We start from the raw sequence: 19916 nt of genomic DNA on the forward strand, positions 1-19916 counted from the left end.
CTTTCTAACAGATCTTTCAAGAAACAATGCATTTTCTGCTGGATTTTAATCATGTTTAATAGCTGGCTATTCTTCAGTGGTCGATTGGATAATGCCTTCCAGCTCTTTGGTGAATGACGCTGTAAAATACCAGAATTGTTAAAAAAGAAAAAGAAAAAAAAAAAAGAAAAAAGAAAAAAGAAAAAGAAAAAAAAAAAGAAAAAAGAAAAAAGAAAAAGAAAAAGAAAGAAAAAAAAAAGCAAGGAAAAAAAGAAGAAGAAGAAAAGAAAAAAGAAAGCCTTAGCTTGCTGAGAGTAAATGAAACTGGTGAATTGTGTGTGAACCAGGTGATGTCACAAGGTCATTCGGCCGAGAATATACAGCTGTATGTACGGGTCGGTCCTCCAGAGGCTGTGAAGTGTTCCCTTGGGTTGGTGATTAGCTGGTAGGATGTATTTGACTGCCAAAACCTTTGACAGGTAATCAGAGTTTCCCTACACAGTGATAAAGGGGTTAGATAGATTTTGGCATGAGATCCAAGAGACTATTTAGGTACTCGATAGGATTAAACAGATGTCAGACACCTACTCAGTCCAGAGCTGTAATAAAGGAAACCCCCATCCCGCTGCCACCCAGCCCTCCAGGCATTTAAATTCACTGGATGGCTTCCACTGTCACCTGTAAGTTCATCCATAATTCCTCTCTCTGGTGTCACTGGAGGGGCCACAGGGTGGATAAGGGGTGTCTCCATGTAACCCCATGTAAACCCATATAACTTCCATATCAGCCCCACCTCGGTGCTGGGAAGAACAGGGGAAATGCCAGAGGGAGGAGGCATGGGTGGAGTTTGGCAAGTCAGGCTCTCCATCCAGAGGAAGCCCCAGCACGACTTTAGCCTTTACAATAAGCAGTGGATAAACACAAAAATAAGCTTAGAATCAAGGTTATCCCTCTTGGCTGTGAGTAGGTGGAACTGAGTTATGCAGCATTCCCCTTTCATCTCTAATTCCTGTGAAATAATACACAGTAAATGCAGTTCCAGGTTATCAGTTTCATGTGTCTGTGAAAAAGTAAAGGAGTTACTCTGATTGATGCTGCTGTTTTTCTTTACAGTGACCAAGAAAAAGGAAGGTGTTTCTGCTCATCACTTCTCACCTCTCCTGGGTGTGGACACACCTTCCAGCTCTCTGCCACAAATCCCGTGTGTCTTTGGGATCAACCTCCTTAGGTCTCTGACCCCCAAGGGCATATCTATTTTATTAGCAATTTTTTTTCTTTACACATTTAAATATTTTGCATTTTGCCTCTTTTTTTTTTTTTTTTTTTTCCACCTCAGGGCATAGAGCAGAGCTGACTGAAGTGCTTGCCTAGACAGTTCTTGTTCCTGAAGCTGCTAGGGCCACTGGAAACCAGGGGAGCTGGATGAGGAGTTAAAATCTTGAAATTAATTTCATTTTTCACCTACCATAGCTTTACTGCTAAAAAGATCTTTCTACAATATGCCTTAATTATTTTCTGATCCAAACTAATTCTCTCTCATCACCTAATGATTGAATATTCTGTTAGCCTCTTCTGCTGAAAATATCCCTTTAAATAGAAATAATTATAAAGGATGCCAAAATAAAACTCAAGTCCTTAATCCAGGTTTTAAAACATTTGCTGGGAATCCTACTTTTTGCTATACTTATTCTGTGTCAATACAAACTATTATTTTCATTATTCCTCCCTTTGGAACTGTGGGATCAGAGCTGGGTTCAGCTCCATTTGGGCAGCTGTGGTGTGGGAGCCACGAGTGTTCTGGCTCACTGCATAAGCCTTATCTGCTCTGGGAAACTTTGTAGGGACTGGTGAATTAGTTACATTTTTAGCAGATAAGAAACCAAAAACTGAGTAAATAACTGAGTGGGGCAATTTTTCTGAGAGCCTCTGTTGGATGCTTTCAAATATTTTTTATTATCCTCAACTGAACACACACTGTATGCCTACCTGGGCAATATTTTAATTAAACCCAAGCCATCATCCCTGATAGCAGGATTAAATTTTCCCTCCTGTGTCACCCACATCTGGCTAAAAGCTGCGAGAGCCATTCCAGGTTCACTGTTGTAAGCTTTAGCCCCAGAGATATACAGGGAGTTTTACCTGGGCCACAGGGTTCACCAGTTGCTTTTCTTTCCAGGTTTTTCACATACCCTAGGTGGCATCAAAGGATTCTTTCTTGAGGTAATTGTCATGCTTTATATGATGTCATCATTGTTTAATACTTGCCTAAATTTCTCACATGCCCCAAAGACATCACTAAGATGGGTTGCTGGCCTGAGGGGTGCATCATGTAAATTATAACAAGGGGATGGTGGGGTAAAATACTGGAAGAAATCAGATTAGCCAGGACTCCACTGTGGTTTTGCTAATACAGAAAGGCTGCACCATGTTGCTCTGGATTGCTAGGAGCAGAACCAGCTCTGCCTCTGGGTCTAAAGGAGGTCAAATAGCCTGACTGCCATGGACTGAGAGTCCTGTTGGGTTGGCAGCCAGCAGGGTGTAAAACCTTCTTGCTTTACTCATCTTGCTGGCTCAAGATTCTCCCATTTGTGGGCTCAGGCACAAATAAATGGCTACCCAACATACAAAACAGAAGGGAAAAAAAGACTCTTGGATTCGTCAATCCAGAACACAGTAATAAAGTCTTTTCTGCAGCCACCAGCAGAAACTGGAAGTGTCTGAAATGGCTGTGAGAGCGTGACCACATATCAGTGGAGGCTTTTCAGCCTGCACAGCACCGGGCACCATCACTGTTGGCAGTGGGTGGGCATGGCCTGAACCAGGAATTACGTATCCAGTGTGGAGATCTGCAATACCTGCTGTGTGAAATGGGATCTGATGTTGCAAAAGGGGAGTGCAGAAAGCATCTGGGTGGTATTGCAGTGTTTTTAAGGAGTTACGCCCTTCTGAAGGGCCTGGCCCAAGCCTGCTCAGAATCAACAGGGATTTGCTGAGTGACAGTGAGGAGCTTTGGATCTGGCCCTGAAATATCTGCAAGCTTGCAGAAAGGGCCAGTGTGATGTTCACAGCATTGGCGGGTGTGGGGAGGCTGAAGTGCAAATTCTGGCACTGATGGGTGTCCCAGCGGCCCGGGCAGGTGGCAGCCAGCGGTGACAAAGCGCAGGGAGCGGCACTCCTGTCCGTGCGCCTCCTGCCAGGGATGAAACTGGGTGCTGACTGGGCCCTTGCTGGGACTTGATGGCTGAGTCAGGGCTCTGCAAGAACCTCTCCCAGTGTCTTTTCCTCCCACGGACTCACCTGTCCATTGCTTTGTGTGTCAGTCATGATGTTGGGTGCTGCTTTCTGGGCTTCTCCAGCTGGCCTCCGGCTCTGCGTGCCTGCTGGAGAAGCAGTCCTACTCCAGGGGCGCAGGGACAAGTCGGTGGGAAACCGTAGAAGTGTTTTTTGCACCCCACCCCCATCTTTTTTGGTGAAGCACATTTTCAGCTTCTGTGGAAGTTTTTACATGCCTAAGGAAGACCTTTACATGCCTAAGCTGAGAAATACAAGCCTGTTCAAGGAAACAGGTGAACACACTGCCTCTGGCAGGGGAAAGGCTGCCACACCAGTCACGCTCTCACTGCAGCCCAGTGCAATGTCCCTACGAGGAAGTTTGCTGAGGTGGAGATGGTCTCTGCCCATGGGCCCACCTGAGGGGACAGCAGTGGCCAGTGTGGTGTGGGATCTCATCCTGACAGCCCCTCTGGCTTCAGAGGCCATGCTCTCTGAGAGCACGGCTGTGCTAAGGCACATGGAGGACAGGGAGGTGATTTGAAACAGCCAGCACAGCTTCACCAAGGGCAAGTCCTGCCTAACCAACCCAGTGGCCCTCTGTGATGGGGTGACTACAGCAGCAGACAAGGGAAGGGCTACAGGTGTCATTTGCCTGCATTGCTGCATTTGGCACAGTCCAACATCCTTTTCTCTGAAATGGAGAGGTGGATTTAATGGGTGTGCTGTTCAGTAGATGAGGAATAGGTTGGCATGGTCATATCCGAAAAGAAGTGGTCAGTGGCTGAATACCCCAATAGAGATTGGTAAAAAGTGATGTTCCTCAGGGTCCACCTCCATGTTGGGACCAGACTGTTTAATATTCCCTTTCCTCTGCCATAGCAGGTAACCATATGACCTTTAATTTGAGCCACTGAGATTATCTCAGTTGGTTAGAGCATAGTGCTAACAACACCAAGGTGGTGTGTTTGATCCCCATATGGGCCATTCAGTCGAAAGCTGAGCTTCAAGGTCCCTATGGGTCTCTTCCAACTCAGAATATTCTGCAATATCTCCATCAGTAATATCAGACATACACAGTGGGATCAAGTGCACCCTCAGCAAGTTTTCAAATTACACACCTGAGGGACCTGGACAAGCTCAAGAAGCGGGCCCATGGGGACCTCATGAGGTTCAACCATGTGAAATTCAGGCTCCTGCACCTGGGTCAGGGCAACTCTAAGTATCAGCAGAATGAAGGGATTGAGAGCAACCCTGGAGAGGATTTGGTGGTGCTGGTGGGTGAGAGTCTGGCCATGAGCTGTCAGTGTGCACTCACAGCCCAGAAAGCCACTGGTGTCCTGGGCTGCATCCAATGGTGGGCAGCAGGGCCAGGGAGGGGATTCTGTCCCTCTGCTCTGCTGAGAACCCACCTGCAGGGCTGCATCCAGCTCTGAAGTCTTCAGAACAGTAAAGGTGTGGACCTGTTGGAGTGGGTCCAGAGGAGGGCCACATAATTGATCAGAGGAATGGAAGGTCTCTCCTGTGCATTGGACAGGCTGAGAGAATTAAGGTTGTTCAGCCTGAAGAAAGCAAGGCTCCAAGGAGACCTTTTTGCAGCCTTTTAGTATTTAAAAGGGGCTTATGAGAAAGATGGTGACAAACTTTTTAGCAGGGCCTGTTACAGTAGGACAAGGGTAATGGTTTTAAACTAAAGGAGGGCAGATTCAGACTAGATAGATGTAAGGATGACATTGTGAAACACTGGAAAAGGTTGTTCAGAGAGATGGTAAATGCCCCATCACTAGAAAGATTCAGGGTCACATTAGATGGGACCCTGAGCAACCTGATCTAGATGAAGATACCCCTGCTCATTGCAAGGGGGTTGTACTAGATGACCTCTCAAGGTCTCTTCCAACCCAAACTATTCTACGATTCTATGAAATGGATTTATTTCAGTGGGATTGTAATACAGCTTCGGCTCAGTAAGGGGAATACAGATAACAGTGGCAAAGAAGAACATGCCAGGCAGTCTGGAGCAGAGATATGCCTCATGTTGGCTGTGGCAGTGCTTTCCAGCACGTTCTGCCAGAGCAAGGGTAGGTGCGGCACTGGGCTGACACAACACACCATGAAAAGGGCTGGGGAGCCAAAGTGACTCTAACCTGGCAGCAAAGAGCTCATGGCTGCAGCCCCTGGCGTAGGGGAGGCAGCCTGACTGTGCAAAAGGAGCAGAGCGGGTTCAGACCAACCCACAGCTGGTCTCATTTGCTTTGAGATCTTTGGCATGGGCCTAGGCATGGGATGGGCCTAGGTCAGTGGAAAGACAGAGTCAAAGTTGCAATGGGGCTGGGCCGAGGGGAGGAGAGAAGGTTGGAGGAGGGTGTGCAGTGGTGCTGAGTCAAGGGCCATGGTGCGTAACAGCAATAGACTCCAGCAGCCAGTGCTGCTGCATGTGGAGGCGGTCAGGGCTCCTGCCTGCTTGAAAGGACAGCAAGAGAAGAAGGTGGGAGGGGATGCAGGGAAGTTGCAGGAGAGCTTTTCCAGAGGCTCTGATTAATTGTTTGGCATCAAAACCAATTTAAGCAATCTCTGCCCCAGGCATAACAAAGGAAAAATCACAGGGTGGGGAACTGCAGCAGGGATGGGCAGAGACAATTGAGCCAGCTGCCATCAGAGAAAACTGGCTGAACTACCATGGGAGGATGGTGGTGCCAGTACAATACAAACCTGTCACCAGTGGGTCAGGGATTTAGAGGGTTGGGGAATCCCCTCCCAGAGGGATGGCTGCAGGGCAGGAGCAAGGGCAAGCACAAAGAGAACATGTGGGGGCCAGTGTGCTTTGCAGTGCAGAGCAGCCCCAGGCAGCCTGGGAAGGCACAGGCTGGAAACCAGATAAAGCAGCTTGGCTTTTCCCTGCAGAAGGGGTTAACTGCTGCCCTACTAAACACAGCTGCCTCCTCTGCTGAGGCCACAAAATGCAGCAGGCAGGGGGAAGCTGATTTGGAGAAATGAGTCACTAAAGCTGTCATGTCATCATGATGGCAGTTACTAGGAATAATTTAAAGAGGGCACTGCAACTGTCAGGCATTTTATCTTGGCAGTAACAGGAGTTAGGGATATTTCAGAGGAGAGTATTCATAATGAAAGTTGTACACAGAATGAGAAGAAATATTTTGGCCAAACACATCAGTCACAACTGGTCTTGCCTGCTGAGATGATCAACAGCTTAGTGCTAAAGAAGCCTTGGATCAGCTCTGACTCTTTGATTTACAGCTACCCTTGGTGCAGACTGGACAGGGACTGGCACATTTGTTCCCAACCCATCTGGCTGCCAGGACACCGCAGCAACAGGGCAGTGTTGCCAGACTGCACCTTACCAGGTCCTGCTACCACGCAGGAAAAGACGTCCAGCCAGCCCAAACCCATTTAGAGCACGGCCACACACAGAGTTGTGCTGGCCTACAAAGGACCGCAGACAACTGATTTCTTTCTTGAAAATTTGCCCACTGACCCAGGATAAAAACAGTCATGGAACTAACGTTCTAGAAAAAACTAACTGCTGGAATACAACTCACTGTTTGAAAACTTGTGAGTAGGAAAAGAAAAACCACAGAGAGAGCTATCATCATATCTTCATCGGGATTTTGCAGGCCTGCATTTTATCATAGATTAAGAAAAACTACCCCTCCTCCATTTGAGGAAAACATCTACCTCATGATGTTTCACAGGTTTATTGGCATTCAGCAGAGAGCTATTTCAAATTTATCACTAAGGAGGTAAGACACAATCAAGCACAATTATTAACTGATCTCCATTCATATTCACGAGATGGTATGTGATCCACAGATGTCCCAGATGAAAGTCAAGTCTCAAGCTGTTCCATGAAACAGTCCTGGAAGAGAAGTAGCTCTATCTCCACACCGTGGAAGCACCACTCTGCTTGTGCCCCTGGGCAGACTGGGGGGTGATCCAGCAAGGCACAGCCTGAGCACCCACCTTCTTGACCCTAAGGGAACAGTTTCCTTAAATCTGCAGAGAGAATAATATACACTAATATACTATAGTTGTGTATACTTTTTCCTCGAGCTTGCTGGTAGACACGTTCAGAAGACTAGCAGCAATTTCTTTTCACAACAGTGATTAAAAAACGAAAATGTGCTGTGAAGGCAGGAAAGATCAGGAGTTTGCCAGTGGAAGCAAATAGATAAATGACACGGCTCAGCTCAGGCCCTCATGCAGGGACAGAGCTGACTCTAGGTATTTTCTCTCTTCTGTTGCTTGTGCCTGCTCCCTGTTAGGGTTTTACTAGTCACAAATAAAACCAACCCATCCAAGCCCTCTTATGGTGTGGACACATAGAGAGCTGCGCCAGCACCTCTAAGAAGTGTGACAGAACAGCATGAGGAAAAGGGTACGCTGCAAAATGTGCTCCTAAGGATACCTGCTCTTTCTTCTGTGTCTTGGAAGAGTAGTTCCATTATACAAAAAACCGTGATGCTAATCCATTCATAAAAAGACAGCCAACAAACAAACCCCCAAAACTTAGCTCTACTGAGTTCAGTGTATCCATGGTGGTGAGAAGTGGCCCAAAACAGGAAGCACACAAGACAATACAGCTGTTTTGCATTGCACCCACCTCTGACTTTCAGGTTCCCCTGCTTGCTCAAGCACACCCCTCCCACAGCCACGTACTGCCACCGTGCACTCAGAGTTACCTGTGTATCTCCATTAGAGCATGGACAAGAGAATTAGGGCATCAGGGCCCTGGATGGGAATAAGGGTGTCTAGGGGTTATGTGTACTTCAGATGTAGAGGCTCTACCTGAAAACATTTTTTGCAAGTTCCTACTTAAAACCTTGCCTAGCATTCACATATAGACTCTCACTTCACTAAGAATGGTTAAAGTGTTTGCCTTTTATTCAGAAGACTTGCTCCACTTCCAGTAATACTTTTCCATGTCCTTGAAACCAGACAGACTCTAGTCTCATAACAGCACCATCGGTCTACTACAAAAAAAGCAAACAAATCAAAACCAAAAAAGTTCCATGATGTGATACAGTATGAAGAAACAAATACCGCTTATACATTAGAGAAATAAACATCTACATAAACTTATGTAAGTTGCTATAAAACTGGCAGTATGCAATTAAGAGACTGGTAAGATTATCAGGTCTGCTAGATGTTTAAACAAGTCTACATAGACTGTACCTATATTCTTGTGCTGTTTTTAGGCATGAATTTGCACTCAGAATCTAGCTACCTCAATTATCCACACTGGTGGGCTTTCATACAATTCCCCTACAGCCAGAAATGTGTATGCAAGCATCTCCAGCTACCTGCCCAGACTCAAGCAGCACTTGCAAAGCTGTGAAGATGTATGTAGCCTATTACTCTCTTCCCTATGAATATGGTATTACAGGGTTCATCTGCATATGCCTGGTTAAAAAATGAAAGAGTCGGTTGTGTACTATAACACCTTAAGTAACATGGAATCTTAGATTTTAGAAAAATATTTTAATCGTCTGTTCACAAATAAAAACTATCACTATTACAAAACATTTTTTAATACTAGAATACCTAGCTTGGAAAGAGTTTTGTTCTTATTGCTGTTGCATTTAGTTTTCAGGAGCTGTGTCAGCATGAAGGTAGCAGTGGCTTTCCCACTGCCATAGTCAGCATGTAAGGGCACTCATAGGAAAGTGTATCTTCCTATTTAATCCTCACGGAATTTTCACATGTTTAGGCTGCCCTGACTTTTCCTAGACATCTACATACTCAACATCTGACACTATGCATCAAAATCTCACCCAACTTTGTTTCATACAACAAATTCCATTTGCAGCCTTTAAATAAAACATTCACTCCAAAAAGAGTGAACATCAGCGTTGACACCACCTTAGCTACTTGAAAACCCTATGACTGTGTTCTGGCAGCTATCAGATATTAACTCGTTCATTTCATTTTGTTTGGTTTCTTCCTTATTCTCATGGTTGGGTTGCTGTTTCGAATTTCCGGCTTTTTTAGACCTTCTGAGGAAAAACTTGGTCAGTAAGTAACATAATTCAGCCACATTTAAAAGAATGCAAATGCTGGACACAGCAATCATGAAAATGGTGAACACCGTCTTTTCAGTAGGTCGGGAAACAAAGCAGTCTACAGTGTTGGGGCAGGGCCAGGCACTACACTTCATCAGGCGCGGCATTCGGAACCCATCGTACATGAAATAAAATGCATACATGAAGACAGCTTCAAAGACCAGTCTGAAGAAGATGCTGCTGGTGTATGTCCACCACAAGGAGCCCTCAATACGAAACCTCTGTCTCCTGATTTCTTCCATGTCCTTGAATTCACATTTCTGGTCTCCTTTTCTGAACTGCCTCTTCTTCTCATGCCTCCTGTAAGCCACGTGCATGGCCACCAGCAGCGCAGGTGTGGAGACAAAGATCAGCTGCAGGGCCCAGAGTCTGATGTGAGAGATGGGGAAAAAGTGATCATAGCAAACATTTCTGCAGCCAGGCTGAAGCGTGTTGCAGACAAAGTCATCTTGTTCATCTCCCCAGACTTTCTCTGCAGCCACAACCAGGATCATGATACGGAAGATGAAGAGGACTGTGAGCCATATCTTCCCGATACTGGTGGAGTGCTTATTTACACCTCCCAAAATGGTATGCAGAGCTCCCCAATCCATTGTCTTGTTTCAATCCTCTGACCTACGACAAGACAAATAAACAAAACTAAGATTAATCAAGGCAGGAAACAAATACCAGCAAGCATGTGGTTTAAAATAAAGGCAGTATCATAATTGTAGCATGTCCACTGGCTGTGGTAGCGTTTTGTTGACACAGTGGGCTTACCTACAACTAGTCATAAATAACCTAATCACGTATCAGCAGGTCATATTTCATACTGGATTACACACATGGCACCACACTCTTGACTCCTAGGTGTATTTGCCAATGCCACATTAAGTAAGAAAAACAGATGGGAAAACAATGAACACAGTCCTAATTTAAAAGATACAACTTCTTGTAGCTTGATAACAGTAACAAAATAATAGAAGATACCAGCCAAAAGTAAGGTACATGTTATGTTAAAAAATAACATGTTAGAAAGAATTCCTATATAAATCAAGGCCAATTGGTTTATCCTTATCTTTAGAGTGTAAATAATGATTTGAGTACATTCCAGCAATAAAGATAGTCCTTGAATAACTGCTGCTGATGCGCTGCACCTTCCATGAGAAGGTCTGGATAACCTGTGTTCACCAGTTTAAAAAGTGTGACTGCATTCTTAGTCAAAGCAAACTCCACACTAGCTTGAAGCAATGAAGGTAAAATCTTGGTCATTATCCATCTCAAGCTGGACATTTAAAATCAATGCTTAAGATTCATACCAAAATTGCTTTCCTTTCCACTAATTACCAAAAGGGCCTAGGGTAACTGGATAAAGACCCCTTCACTGTGAATGCCTGTCAGGTTGGGTTTTTTCCCCTTACAACACAGACTTCAGTAATCCTAGATTAGGAAGACATTTCAGAGGTTGGGAGAGTGCTATAGTCAACATTTGAAGAGTTCAGACAGGCCAGCAGTAGCTCAGAGACTTTTTCAACAGAAGCATATAATTTCCAGTAGGTGAGTTTCAAAGTGCTGTGACTATAATGAATTAAGGATTTCACCTTTTGGTCTCCTCAGAACACCACAATTGTCAGTGTTTTCACAGCTTTTCACAGAGAGCATTCAGAGGCACTTCAGCCTGTCTTCCCCCACCCCTCCACTTCAGATGGATTTACAGGAAGTTAATTTGCAAGCTACTGTGTACTCAAGAAACTGGCATTTCTTGAGCCTATCAGCCACAACCCTCTAAGAGTGCCCACAGATCACTTGGCTCTGAAATTGCTCATGAAGGTTTTTATTTCACAACTTTGTTAATATCTCAGAGCCCATCTTTCCTTGGCATTTACAGCACAAGGCACTAATAGGGAAAATCATCTTTTCAAAGCTGCTTGAAAGAACAGCTGCTGGCAAAAAGGTCATCATATAAATCACACGATTTTCCTGACTCTGAGCTGGACCACACCGCATGAGGAAGAAAATGACAACACTATTTTGTAGTTGTCTTCCACGTCACACTCCCATTCTGAGTAATGTCAAAAACCTTTCTGGTTTATAGTCAGTTACATATAATCAATAGGCCACACACTTTGAATATCAAAGTACACAACAGCTCAGAGAAAACGAGGACACTTAATTGTTACACAACACAGTGGTATCTTTTCCTTGAGTTACTGGGATTTAAATGTGATCTCCCTTCCCTAGGTTCCATAAACTGTATTTCAATCAGATCCTGCTGGTTGGCTGTGTGGGGTTATACTCCAGGAGATGAAAACCACGGGGAAGATTCAAGATCTCCTTCAGATTGGGCAGAACTTTTCCTCAGCCTCCTTCAGGATGCACAATCTGTATGGGCTATTTCCTCTGTATGTGACTGAAAACAGTCCTGAAATAGACTTACCTTGCTATCCTGCTAGGTTATTTTTCTGAAGAAGAAAGGTTCTTTTTTCAATAGCATACAGTTACAGAGAGTCTCTCTAGGTTAACAACCCTGTAAGGACACAGGAATGACCCTTGATACCAGAGATCCTTACTAAACATATCAGCTGGATTTTTAACTGTTTCCACCCCTTTTTCTGTCATCTGATTGACACAAATTCTTTCAGAACTTGCTTTGGCAAATATTGCATTGTTAAACCGAGGGACAGTTACAACTTTTTAGTGTTCTCTGTTACTGTTAGACACATATGGCAATTACAGTACTTATAAAATGACACTACAACTAAGTATTATGACTAGAAGTACTTATGCACATTTGAAAATAAATCCTGTAGAAGACTGGCACCACACAAACTAGTATTACATTATCCATGTATCCTGTAACTCCACCAGAGTCCTTACTTTCTTCCCAGTCATTCCATCTTCTCCCTGCCTGTCAACCATCTTTAGAATGAAAAGGCTGTGAAGTGAAACCTGTGTATCTGCTCATAAGCCCTGTTTCTTAGCTTCACATTTCACTGCACACCAGTAGTGCTGCCATTTTGTTATAACTTCCCATGGATTTGTTTCCTCCTCCCTGTGCAGAAGGAGATTCAATATACAAGTTCCCCAGCGTGTAGTTAGCTCAAGAAGCTCCTGTTTTCTCCTAAGGTCACACAGTTCATCTCCTGTGACTTTGTGAAGGTGCATTGTAAAACAGGTGACTTGTCTATAAGTTCTTCCCAGGACTAGTATGTTTTGGTTGGATTGGTTGTTTTAAACCTGATCCATTTTATCAATCTGCTTATCAGCCCAGACCCAGAGATCATCTGAAAAGGACAGTTTCATTTAAAAAACTACAACAATAAAACAATACAAAGCAGTAAAACAAAAAGTTCACGCTGCAAATTGCAAAGCATGGGTAAGAATGGGCATACAGTGGGGAAGAGGGGTTGGCAAAGCTTTAAAGCTGAAGATAATACACACTCCTCCTCTTCTGACTTGCTCCATCTTCTGACAGTATATTGTGCTTGTTAAATCGAAAAAAAACTGTGCTTCAATTCTAGCAAAGACATGTCTGTATCTGGATCAAGAAAGAAAAAAATGCCACCACACTTTGAAGAGGCAGCCTTTTGCCCCAGAGTCACTTGGTGACATCTCCTTTCCAAAAAAGCCTTTGTCCTTCATATCTACCCAAACACTCCTCCCTTCAACCCTTCCCACATACCTTACCAAATCCTCCAGCTATCTCTTCAGCTCCTCCTGCCACCATCCACTGCTTGCTGAACCAGTCACCAACCTTTGCTCCTTGCTCGTGGTCTCTCAGGTTTGTTTTGATGTTGATGGAGAGTCGTATGACTTCTAGATCACTCCAGAGTGCTACAGGCACTGATCAGACACCAGTGAAGTGTCTCACTATCCTCTCCCTGAAAGGTGGCACATTTAATGTTGTAGTGCCATATCCAGGAAGCCTGAATGCCATCCAAACACTTTTGCCACAGTGTTTCCTACTAGCTGGCTTTAAACAGTTCTCCTCAATGCAACTTAGAGGATCCAATGAAGGCAAATCAGACACTGCCAAAGCCTCCACCCCTCTCCAACAAACAAAGAGAGTGATCCAAGCAGAATTTAAGTTAGCCAAGTATGGCCCTTCACACTGTTAAATCCACCAGTGCAGATCACTCCAAATAAACACCCCATCAGGGCTATCTGTGCTGAAGTGATGGCTCATTTACACTTTACTCACTCAAAAGCTAGAACCTTGATCATAGGTTCTTATCTTTTCAAATACTTGCTTTCCTTTTCAGTAGCATGTAAAATATTAACTGTCTTTCTGACCAAAGGAGAAGAAAGCAGGAAAATTATATCCCTTTAAAGGGTTGCTAAGTCCTATTTTTATAGTCAGTCCAGATACTATCTCTGTGAGCAAATCCTGCCAAATGCTTACAGAAATAATAGTATGTAGACAGCCAAGGACTTACCTAGTTTGCTGGTACAGAACACTACACGAACACATTAAAGACATGAAAGCTTAGGTGAATTTTGGGGAAAAAATGTAAAGTAGGAATGAGGATAAGGATTGGTTATAATGGAAGAAACTCGAAAGAATAGAAGACAGCTGAAGTTAGCGAGGTTGAGTAACTAAGCATTTAGAATAATTTCTAACGGGGGAGTGCATTAGGTGTTAAATTCTCCTTCACAAAAATTGCAACTGGGTATGAAAATAAGCTTTTCCAAGCCTCCACATAGGTATCCGTTCTACTACCTACTAGCAGCACCTTCTGTTTCATTTCAACAATTACAGGACCACAGTGGGATATGGTTGTTACCATTACAGTTAAAAACAATAATGAAAAATCACCATGCTTGACTGAAAAATTAAGTTACAGGGGAAACAGTTCTGTATGATCAAATAACGTAGCCGCAAACAGGTGCTTCATTTGGGGGTTGTTTTTTTGTTATTGTTGGTTTGTGGGTTTTTTCCCCGCTAATGAGCTAGACAGAAGCAGGAGAAGAACTACAGCTTAACTCCTTCTGTAGTTCCACAGCTTATGGGCAGTATTTTGAGCTCTGTGCTGGCATGGCTACACTGCCTTCTGCTTTAAAGCTAGCTCCTGTAAGCCTACATTAAACCGCAATCACAGCACGGTGCATACACCCAGCGAAAATCCCTGCAATCCACAACACGGAGCACAATCATCACTGAGCTCCCATTTATGAGTGCAGCTGGCTTGTTAACAGACACCATTTTCCTTTGGTAAAGACTGTTATACGGGAAAATTATTACTCAGTGGCTAAGTCCACAGCTGGAATATAGCAAAGGTGTAAAAACAACAGAAGATATGTCTCTATGACATACAAATATGGTGCTTGTGCTATAGGATATTATCAAGCAAAAAAAAAGTAGTCACAAGCAAGTATTACCATATCTGCTTATGCTGTAGGAATATCTAGGAGCCCCATTCAATGAAAGGCCAAGAGACCCCTAATTTTTGCATAGATTCAGACTAAGATGATACCCTTCTCACCTTCAATCTGGATACCTATTTATTTGCTGTACTGGATTTACACTGAAATTTAATGGGTGATTGCAATGACTCCACTTCTATCAGAATTTTAGTGTACAGTGTACTAGGAGTTACCAATTTGGTCTGACATCCCATCACTTTCAGCAGTGCCTCCAGATACTGATAAGAGACCAGCAGACTGCCAAGACAAAAGTCACTTTATCCCATGTGGGAATGTGTTAACCAAGATAATCTTTAAGCAAAAAAGCACTGGTCTTAAGTGTCCCTGCCTAACTCCCAAGCTGGGGACAAAGGTAACTCACATACCCAAGAGTAGCAGTTTAATGCAGAACTTTTGCCATAGAAAAGATTCAGAGCATCTAAACTAACAGATGCACAATCATTACCAAAATTATTTTAAGACCCAACCTAGCACAAGAAGTACTGCTGCATGTCAAGGTCCAACACGCATTCAAATGTGCTGCTGAGACAACTTTCCCTTCAGGTGTTCATCTCAACAGCTGCACTGGAGCAGTGGCTCATGGGGAGCTGATAACCAGCACGGAGATGTCCTGGAGCTGCATAATGCCGTGTCATGACTCAGATTTGAGGAACACACTAGTCTGAGTTTCAGCAGTTTTGCATCTGCATGCCTCCACCCTGCCAACCTGGCATCTAGTTTACAGCAAGCACTTAACTGCCAGTGTGTAGATTTTGTTATTCCTATTTGTGAGTTAGGTTTGGTGCTGTACTACAAGAACAGCAGCACTGCCAAGGCTGAAGCGAAGAAGCTTCTGATAAATACAGATTAACATCTTCCAAAAGACAACATCCTTTTATTTCACCAAGAAAGGCTGGTACACAGGCTACAGCAATCACTTGCTAACTTGCTCAGACTTCCTACCTAATTTGTCAGTCTGTCCCACGCCTCAGTTTCCCAGACATGAAACAAGAGATAAATTTCACCATCTCACAGGGCTGTTCTCCTGAAATGCTCCACTGCAATTACAAGCTTCATAGGCTCAGTAGACCAAGACAGATCAAAGCTGGAAGCACAGAGCTCGAATTCAATCATCCAGGCTACTCCTGACACCTGAAAAAGAATGCAGCTCCCTACATTGCTATAGCTTTAATGCAGAGTTCAAAATGCAAGAAGACAAAGCTTTGAACTTAGACATTGGCAACTAAAATCTTTTAATAGGTAGCTTCCAGCTATTTTATTTTACAGCAGTATATTCAACTTCAAGGAGTTTTATGCAGCTGGAAGACTCTGGAATATCAACAACTTTACTTCTTTCCTAAAAAGCTGGAAAAGATCAAAGGAGCAGCCTAACAATCACAAAAGCCTGTGTGATTCTCTATAGTAGCTCTTAAACTTTGTTCTGAACACCTATCTCCAGATCAGAGTGGAAACTGGAGAGGAGAAGAGCCATGACAGAGGGATTACAGTATATCTGATTTGACACAAGAACAGGCAAAGACTAATCGGGAACAGGAAACCTCTGACAATTGCAGGTCTGAACACTACGACCATTGTTCTTTCCTTCTACTCAAGTTTAGGAAAACAGGAGGCATTCTTTGCTCTAATTAAACCCAGCATGAAATCCAAAGAAACCCAAAAAATTAGGACCCAATTTGTATGTAGTTAAATGTTAATTAAGAATTATGCTACTTAAATATCCAGAGCATTTAAGGGTTCAGTTTCTGCCCACAATGACACCCCTATGACTGTCCCATATTTATGCCCTCACATAAGTTTTAAGCCATTTTCCAAGGATGCTTGGAAACATCCATACCTATTTCACCAGCCTGCAAGTGTACCTGGAGATTACTCTCCTCCAGAACATCTCTGCACAAAATTCATTCCATTCACACACAAGAGGAAATCAGAGGTCACGCTTGAAGGCATAACAAGACAGCACAAGCCCTATTAGAGTTTAAACCCTTTCTTCAAAGTGTGCTTAGAGTTTCTTACTTTGGAAGAAAGCCGAACATCTGAGGACTATGCCTCCACCGATACAAGTGTCCTGCTTCCCATATCTTAAAGAAAGTTTTAAAGACACTGTGCCCCACTTCCAGTCATCATAATAACTTTTTAGTTATGACTTTGTAATGCTACTTTTTCTTTCTTTTTTTTTTTTTTGAGCCTGTTATCCAATTCCTATTTCCATCCCCCTATACCAAGGCAAATGTCTACATCCCCTCTACAAGTCTCTCCTTTCCTCTAAAATTAACAAGCCTCTGTCTCCTTTCACACACAGAACTCACACCCTTTTGGAAATACTAATTAAACTTATAAACACTAACATGTTACACTGCACTGCAGTTTTTCCTTGAGCATGTATTTTGTTATTCCATTCACCAAGAGTAAAGTCAAACACAACTTTTTCTTTTTTAAAAATCTATTACAGGAAGAAATGCAAGTGTGAGATAAGGAATAGAATTAGTTTCAACATTCTTTTATCAACTCATAGGAGATGTGCTTCTCTTTTTCCACATTCCTGCTGTTTTGACAGCAATATCTCACCTGATATCACCACTGCAAGCTTTTCCTTTCACAAACTGGTGCTTAGCCAGGCAAGAGTCACAGTTCTCCTTTCAGATACCTCATCAGTTATCATTAAGTAATAATTAAAATCAGCACGGAACAGAACAAGGGAAAACAAACAAAAAACTTCAGCTTCAACCCATGCTCCTATTTCATGCAGTGTCTGGGACCACTGATTTAACTAGAACTGTTCACAAGAATCAACTTGTACAAGCATCCTCTTTACTCCTAAGTACCCACTGAGGTTATGCACTAACACTTATGAACTTGTACACAACTCAAAGTGCTGTTATTTTTCCAGCTAGTAAGATATGCTGCTATCCATTTCCAAATGCAAAATTGCTTTTTTTGCACAAAACAAATGAGGCTGTCCAAATAATCTACCTGGGTTGTGCATCAAGAGATGCAAAACAGCAACATTGTGAGAGGTCTCAGAGGCCCAGCTCCAGCAAATGGAGAGAACTGGCCCTGTCAGGACAGACGCAATTTCTCCAGAGAAGTATGCTACTTCATGGGGTTTTACCGTTCCATTTTTAAGCTCTGAGATATGTAATCCTACCAATTATGAGACTGACTGTTCTAGGGACCATCTGAAGTCTCCTAGAAACCCTGACACATGCCGTACAGATGTAATCTCCCTGGAAATGTGCGGGAAAAGCCCACCTGGAAATTTACATTTCAATGCCCAGTTGACACCTGGAGGTATCGCCTTCTTCCAGGCGAGGCTTGTCCCACCTTTGCCTTGCTCTCTAACACAGATCTAACCCAATCACATGCACATCCTTTTGCCTACTGTCTTTTCTCTGGGGCTCTTCAAAGGATGTATCTGGCAAGTGGAGCGTCCAGGCTGAGCAGTGGAGGCCAAGAAACTTTAAAAATTACACAACTCCTTTAACGAAATTAAGGACGAAAATATATTTTATTCTGCTTTTGACTCAGTGTACACACATACACTGTGGTGATCCCAAACCAAACCTGGACCCAAACTGTCACAGTATTTCATATAGGACACAGCCATGAATCATCAAAGTTATAAAACCTGAGTTTAAAAGAGCATTCTTAAGACAAAAAGCCACTTCCTTCCTGCAACCTTCTGCCTGTTATGTCAAGAGTATTTCCAGATTACACGGTGAAAACTAATGGGGTACAAGACAAGGAAATAATTTCCTCTGTTTAGAGCAGGGGAGAGATTCTTCAACACGAGAGACTGTGAAAGTAACATCCAATCTAAGAAAGCCTGATGAGGGAAAAGGCAGTCATGCTCAGAACATGCCCAGCTACAACCTAGTGCCAGGAGCTAAGCAAGCACTCCTGCCCTTACTCTAGCACGTCCTTCGTGTTTTATTTAAGGCCCTAAGTACTCATTCTTTGTGCGATCTTATCCAGTCCCGATACTCAGAAATACATTTATTTCTGACTCACACCTCATTTCCTATTCCCCCTGTAATTCTAAGGAATGTTTCCAGTGTGTGATCAGACACTCACAGGACCTGTCAGTTTTACTGATGCAAGCTGTTTACCTTCTTCCCGCAGCTCTTTTAACATCTGTAGGCGTGTCGCAAATTACCTGTAATTGCAGGAGCCTCGATTTTGCTTGGTGCAGTAGCTGGTCGTACGTACTTCACATAACGCGCTTACAGAGAGCTGCTGAGAGGCAAAATAAAGATTTCGCCGTAAGCTAAACGCGTAACCAACAGAGGCACGGCCATTCCCAACCAAAACTGCTCGCGGGGTACGAGCGCTCCCCGTGACGCTCCAGCTGGGGACGGGAAGCGGAGAGCGCCCATACCGAGCAGGGCGAATCCTGCCGGGGCAGGGTAAATCCTGCCGGGACAGGGTGCCCGGGCCCGCTCCCTCCCCGGCGGGCAGCGCCACCAGCGCTCCCGGCTGCGCTGCCGCGGCCCCGGCCCCGCGCTGGAGCGCAACAAGTGCGGCCTCAGCAGCCCGCTGGGACCCGACCTGCCCCGCTGGGACCCGACCTGCCCCGCCGGGACCCGACCTGCCCCGCCGCGCCCCTCACCTGCCTCAGCGGCGCCGCTGCTGAGGGGCGGTCACCCCGCCGGGAGCTCCCGGCGCCGCGGCCGGCCTGCGCCGATCAACGTGGCCGCTCTGGCGGCTGCGGAGCGGGCGGCCCCAGCCTGGCCGCCCCGGAGCTTTAAGGTCCCTCCCCGTTCACCTGCCGCCGCTTTTAACCCGCCCCTCGCCCGCCCCCGCCCGCGCCCCGCTCCTGGCGGGAAGCCGGGGCGGGGCCCGGCGCCCATCCCCGCCGCTGAGGGGGCTGCGGCCAGCGGGGCTTCCAAGGTGAGCAGGAGAGAGCCAAAATAAGGGTGGGAAGGGCTTGTGTCCGCCCCGGGGCTGCTTCCCGCCGCGAAGGGGCTGGTTTGGGATTGTAGGGAGAGACCCTGAGGGGAAGGGAGATCAAGGTAGCAGCAGATACGTGGGGTTTTTTTCTGGGGAAACGCCTATCTGTTTAAGATAACAGGGTCGTGTTTCCATCTTGAGGAATCCAGGTATTCAGAAGGGCCTTGGGACAGAGAAACGCCAGGTCTTTTCTCTTGGAAATCATTAAAAGAGTTACTGGCCAAACACAGAGGGAAGAGC

At 44.6% G+C, this 19916-nt stretch overlaps 1 protein-coding gene across 5 annotated transcripts; it reads right to left on the reverse strand.

Moving 5' to 3' along the window:
- Positions 1-8125: 8125 nt before the first annotated feature.
- On the reverse strand, positions 8126-19509 carry LOC134549149 (gap junction beta-6 protein). 5 transcript variants are annotated; one of them, XM_063394643.1, is made up of 3 exons: positions 19336-19509; positions 18836-18962; positions 8126-9941 (listed from the first exon to the last, which is right to left on the reverse strand). In XM_063394643.1, exon 3 carries the CDS (start codon positions 9917-9919, stop codon positions 9128-9130), a length of 792 nt encoding a protein of 263 aa, XP_063250713.1. In that variant the 5' UTR covers positions 9920-9941; positions 18836-18962; positions 19336-19509; the 3' UTR covers positions 8126-9127. The 5 variants fall into 5 exon arrangements, with proteins under 5 accessions (XP_063250713.1, XP_063250715.1, XP_063250714.1 ...); XM_063394645.1 differs by having other exon boundaries at positions 18883-18959; positions 19340-19508; XM_063394644.1 differs by having other exon boundaries at positions 18883-18962; positions 19340-19508.
- Positions 19510-19916: the final 407 nt, after the last annotated feature.

The sequence above is a fragment of the Prinia subflava genome, chromosome 3, assembly GCF_021018805.1.
Source record: "Prinia subflava isolate CZ2003 ecotype Zambia chromosome 3, Cam_Psub_1.2, whole genome shotgun sequence".
In the NCBI taxonomy this organism is placed as follows: Eukaryota; Metazoa; Chordata; class Aves; order Passeriformes; family Cisticolidae; genus Prinia; species Prinia subflava.

Bases quoted from the DNA above. Each gene is read 5' to 3' on its own strand.
- LOC134549149 (XM_063394643.1), bottom strand. From the start codon at position 9,919: ATGGATTGGGGAGCTCTGCATACCATTTTGGGAGGTGTAAATAAGCAC.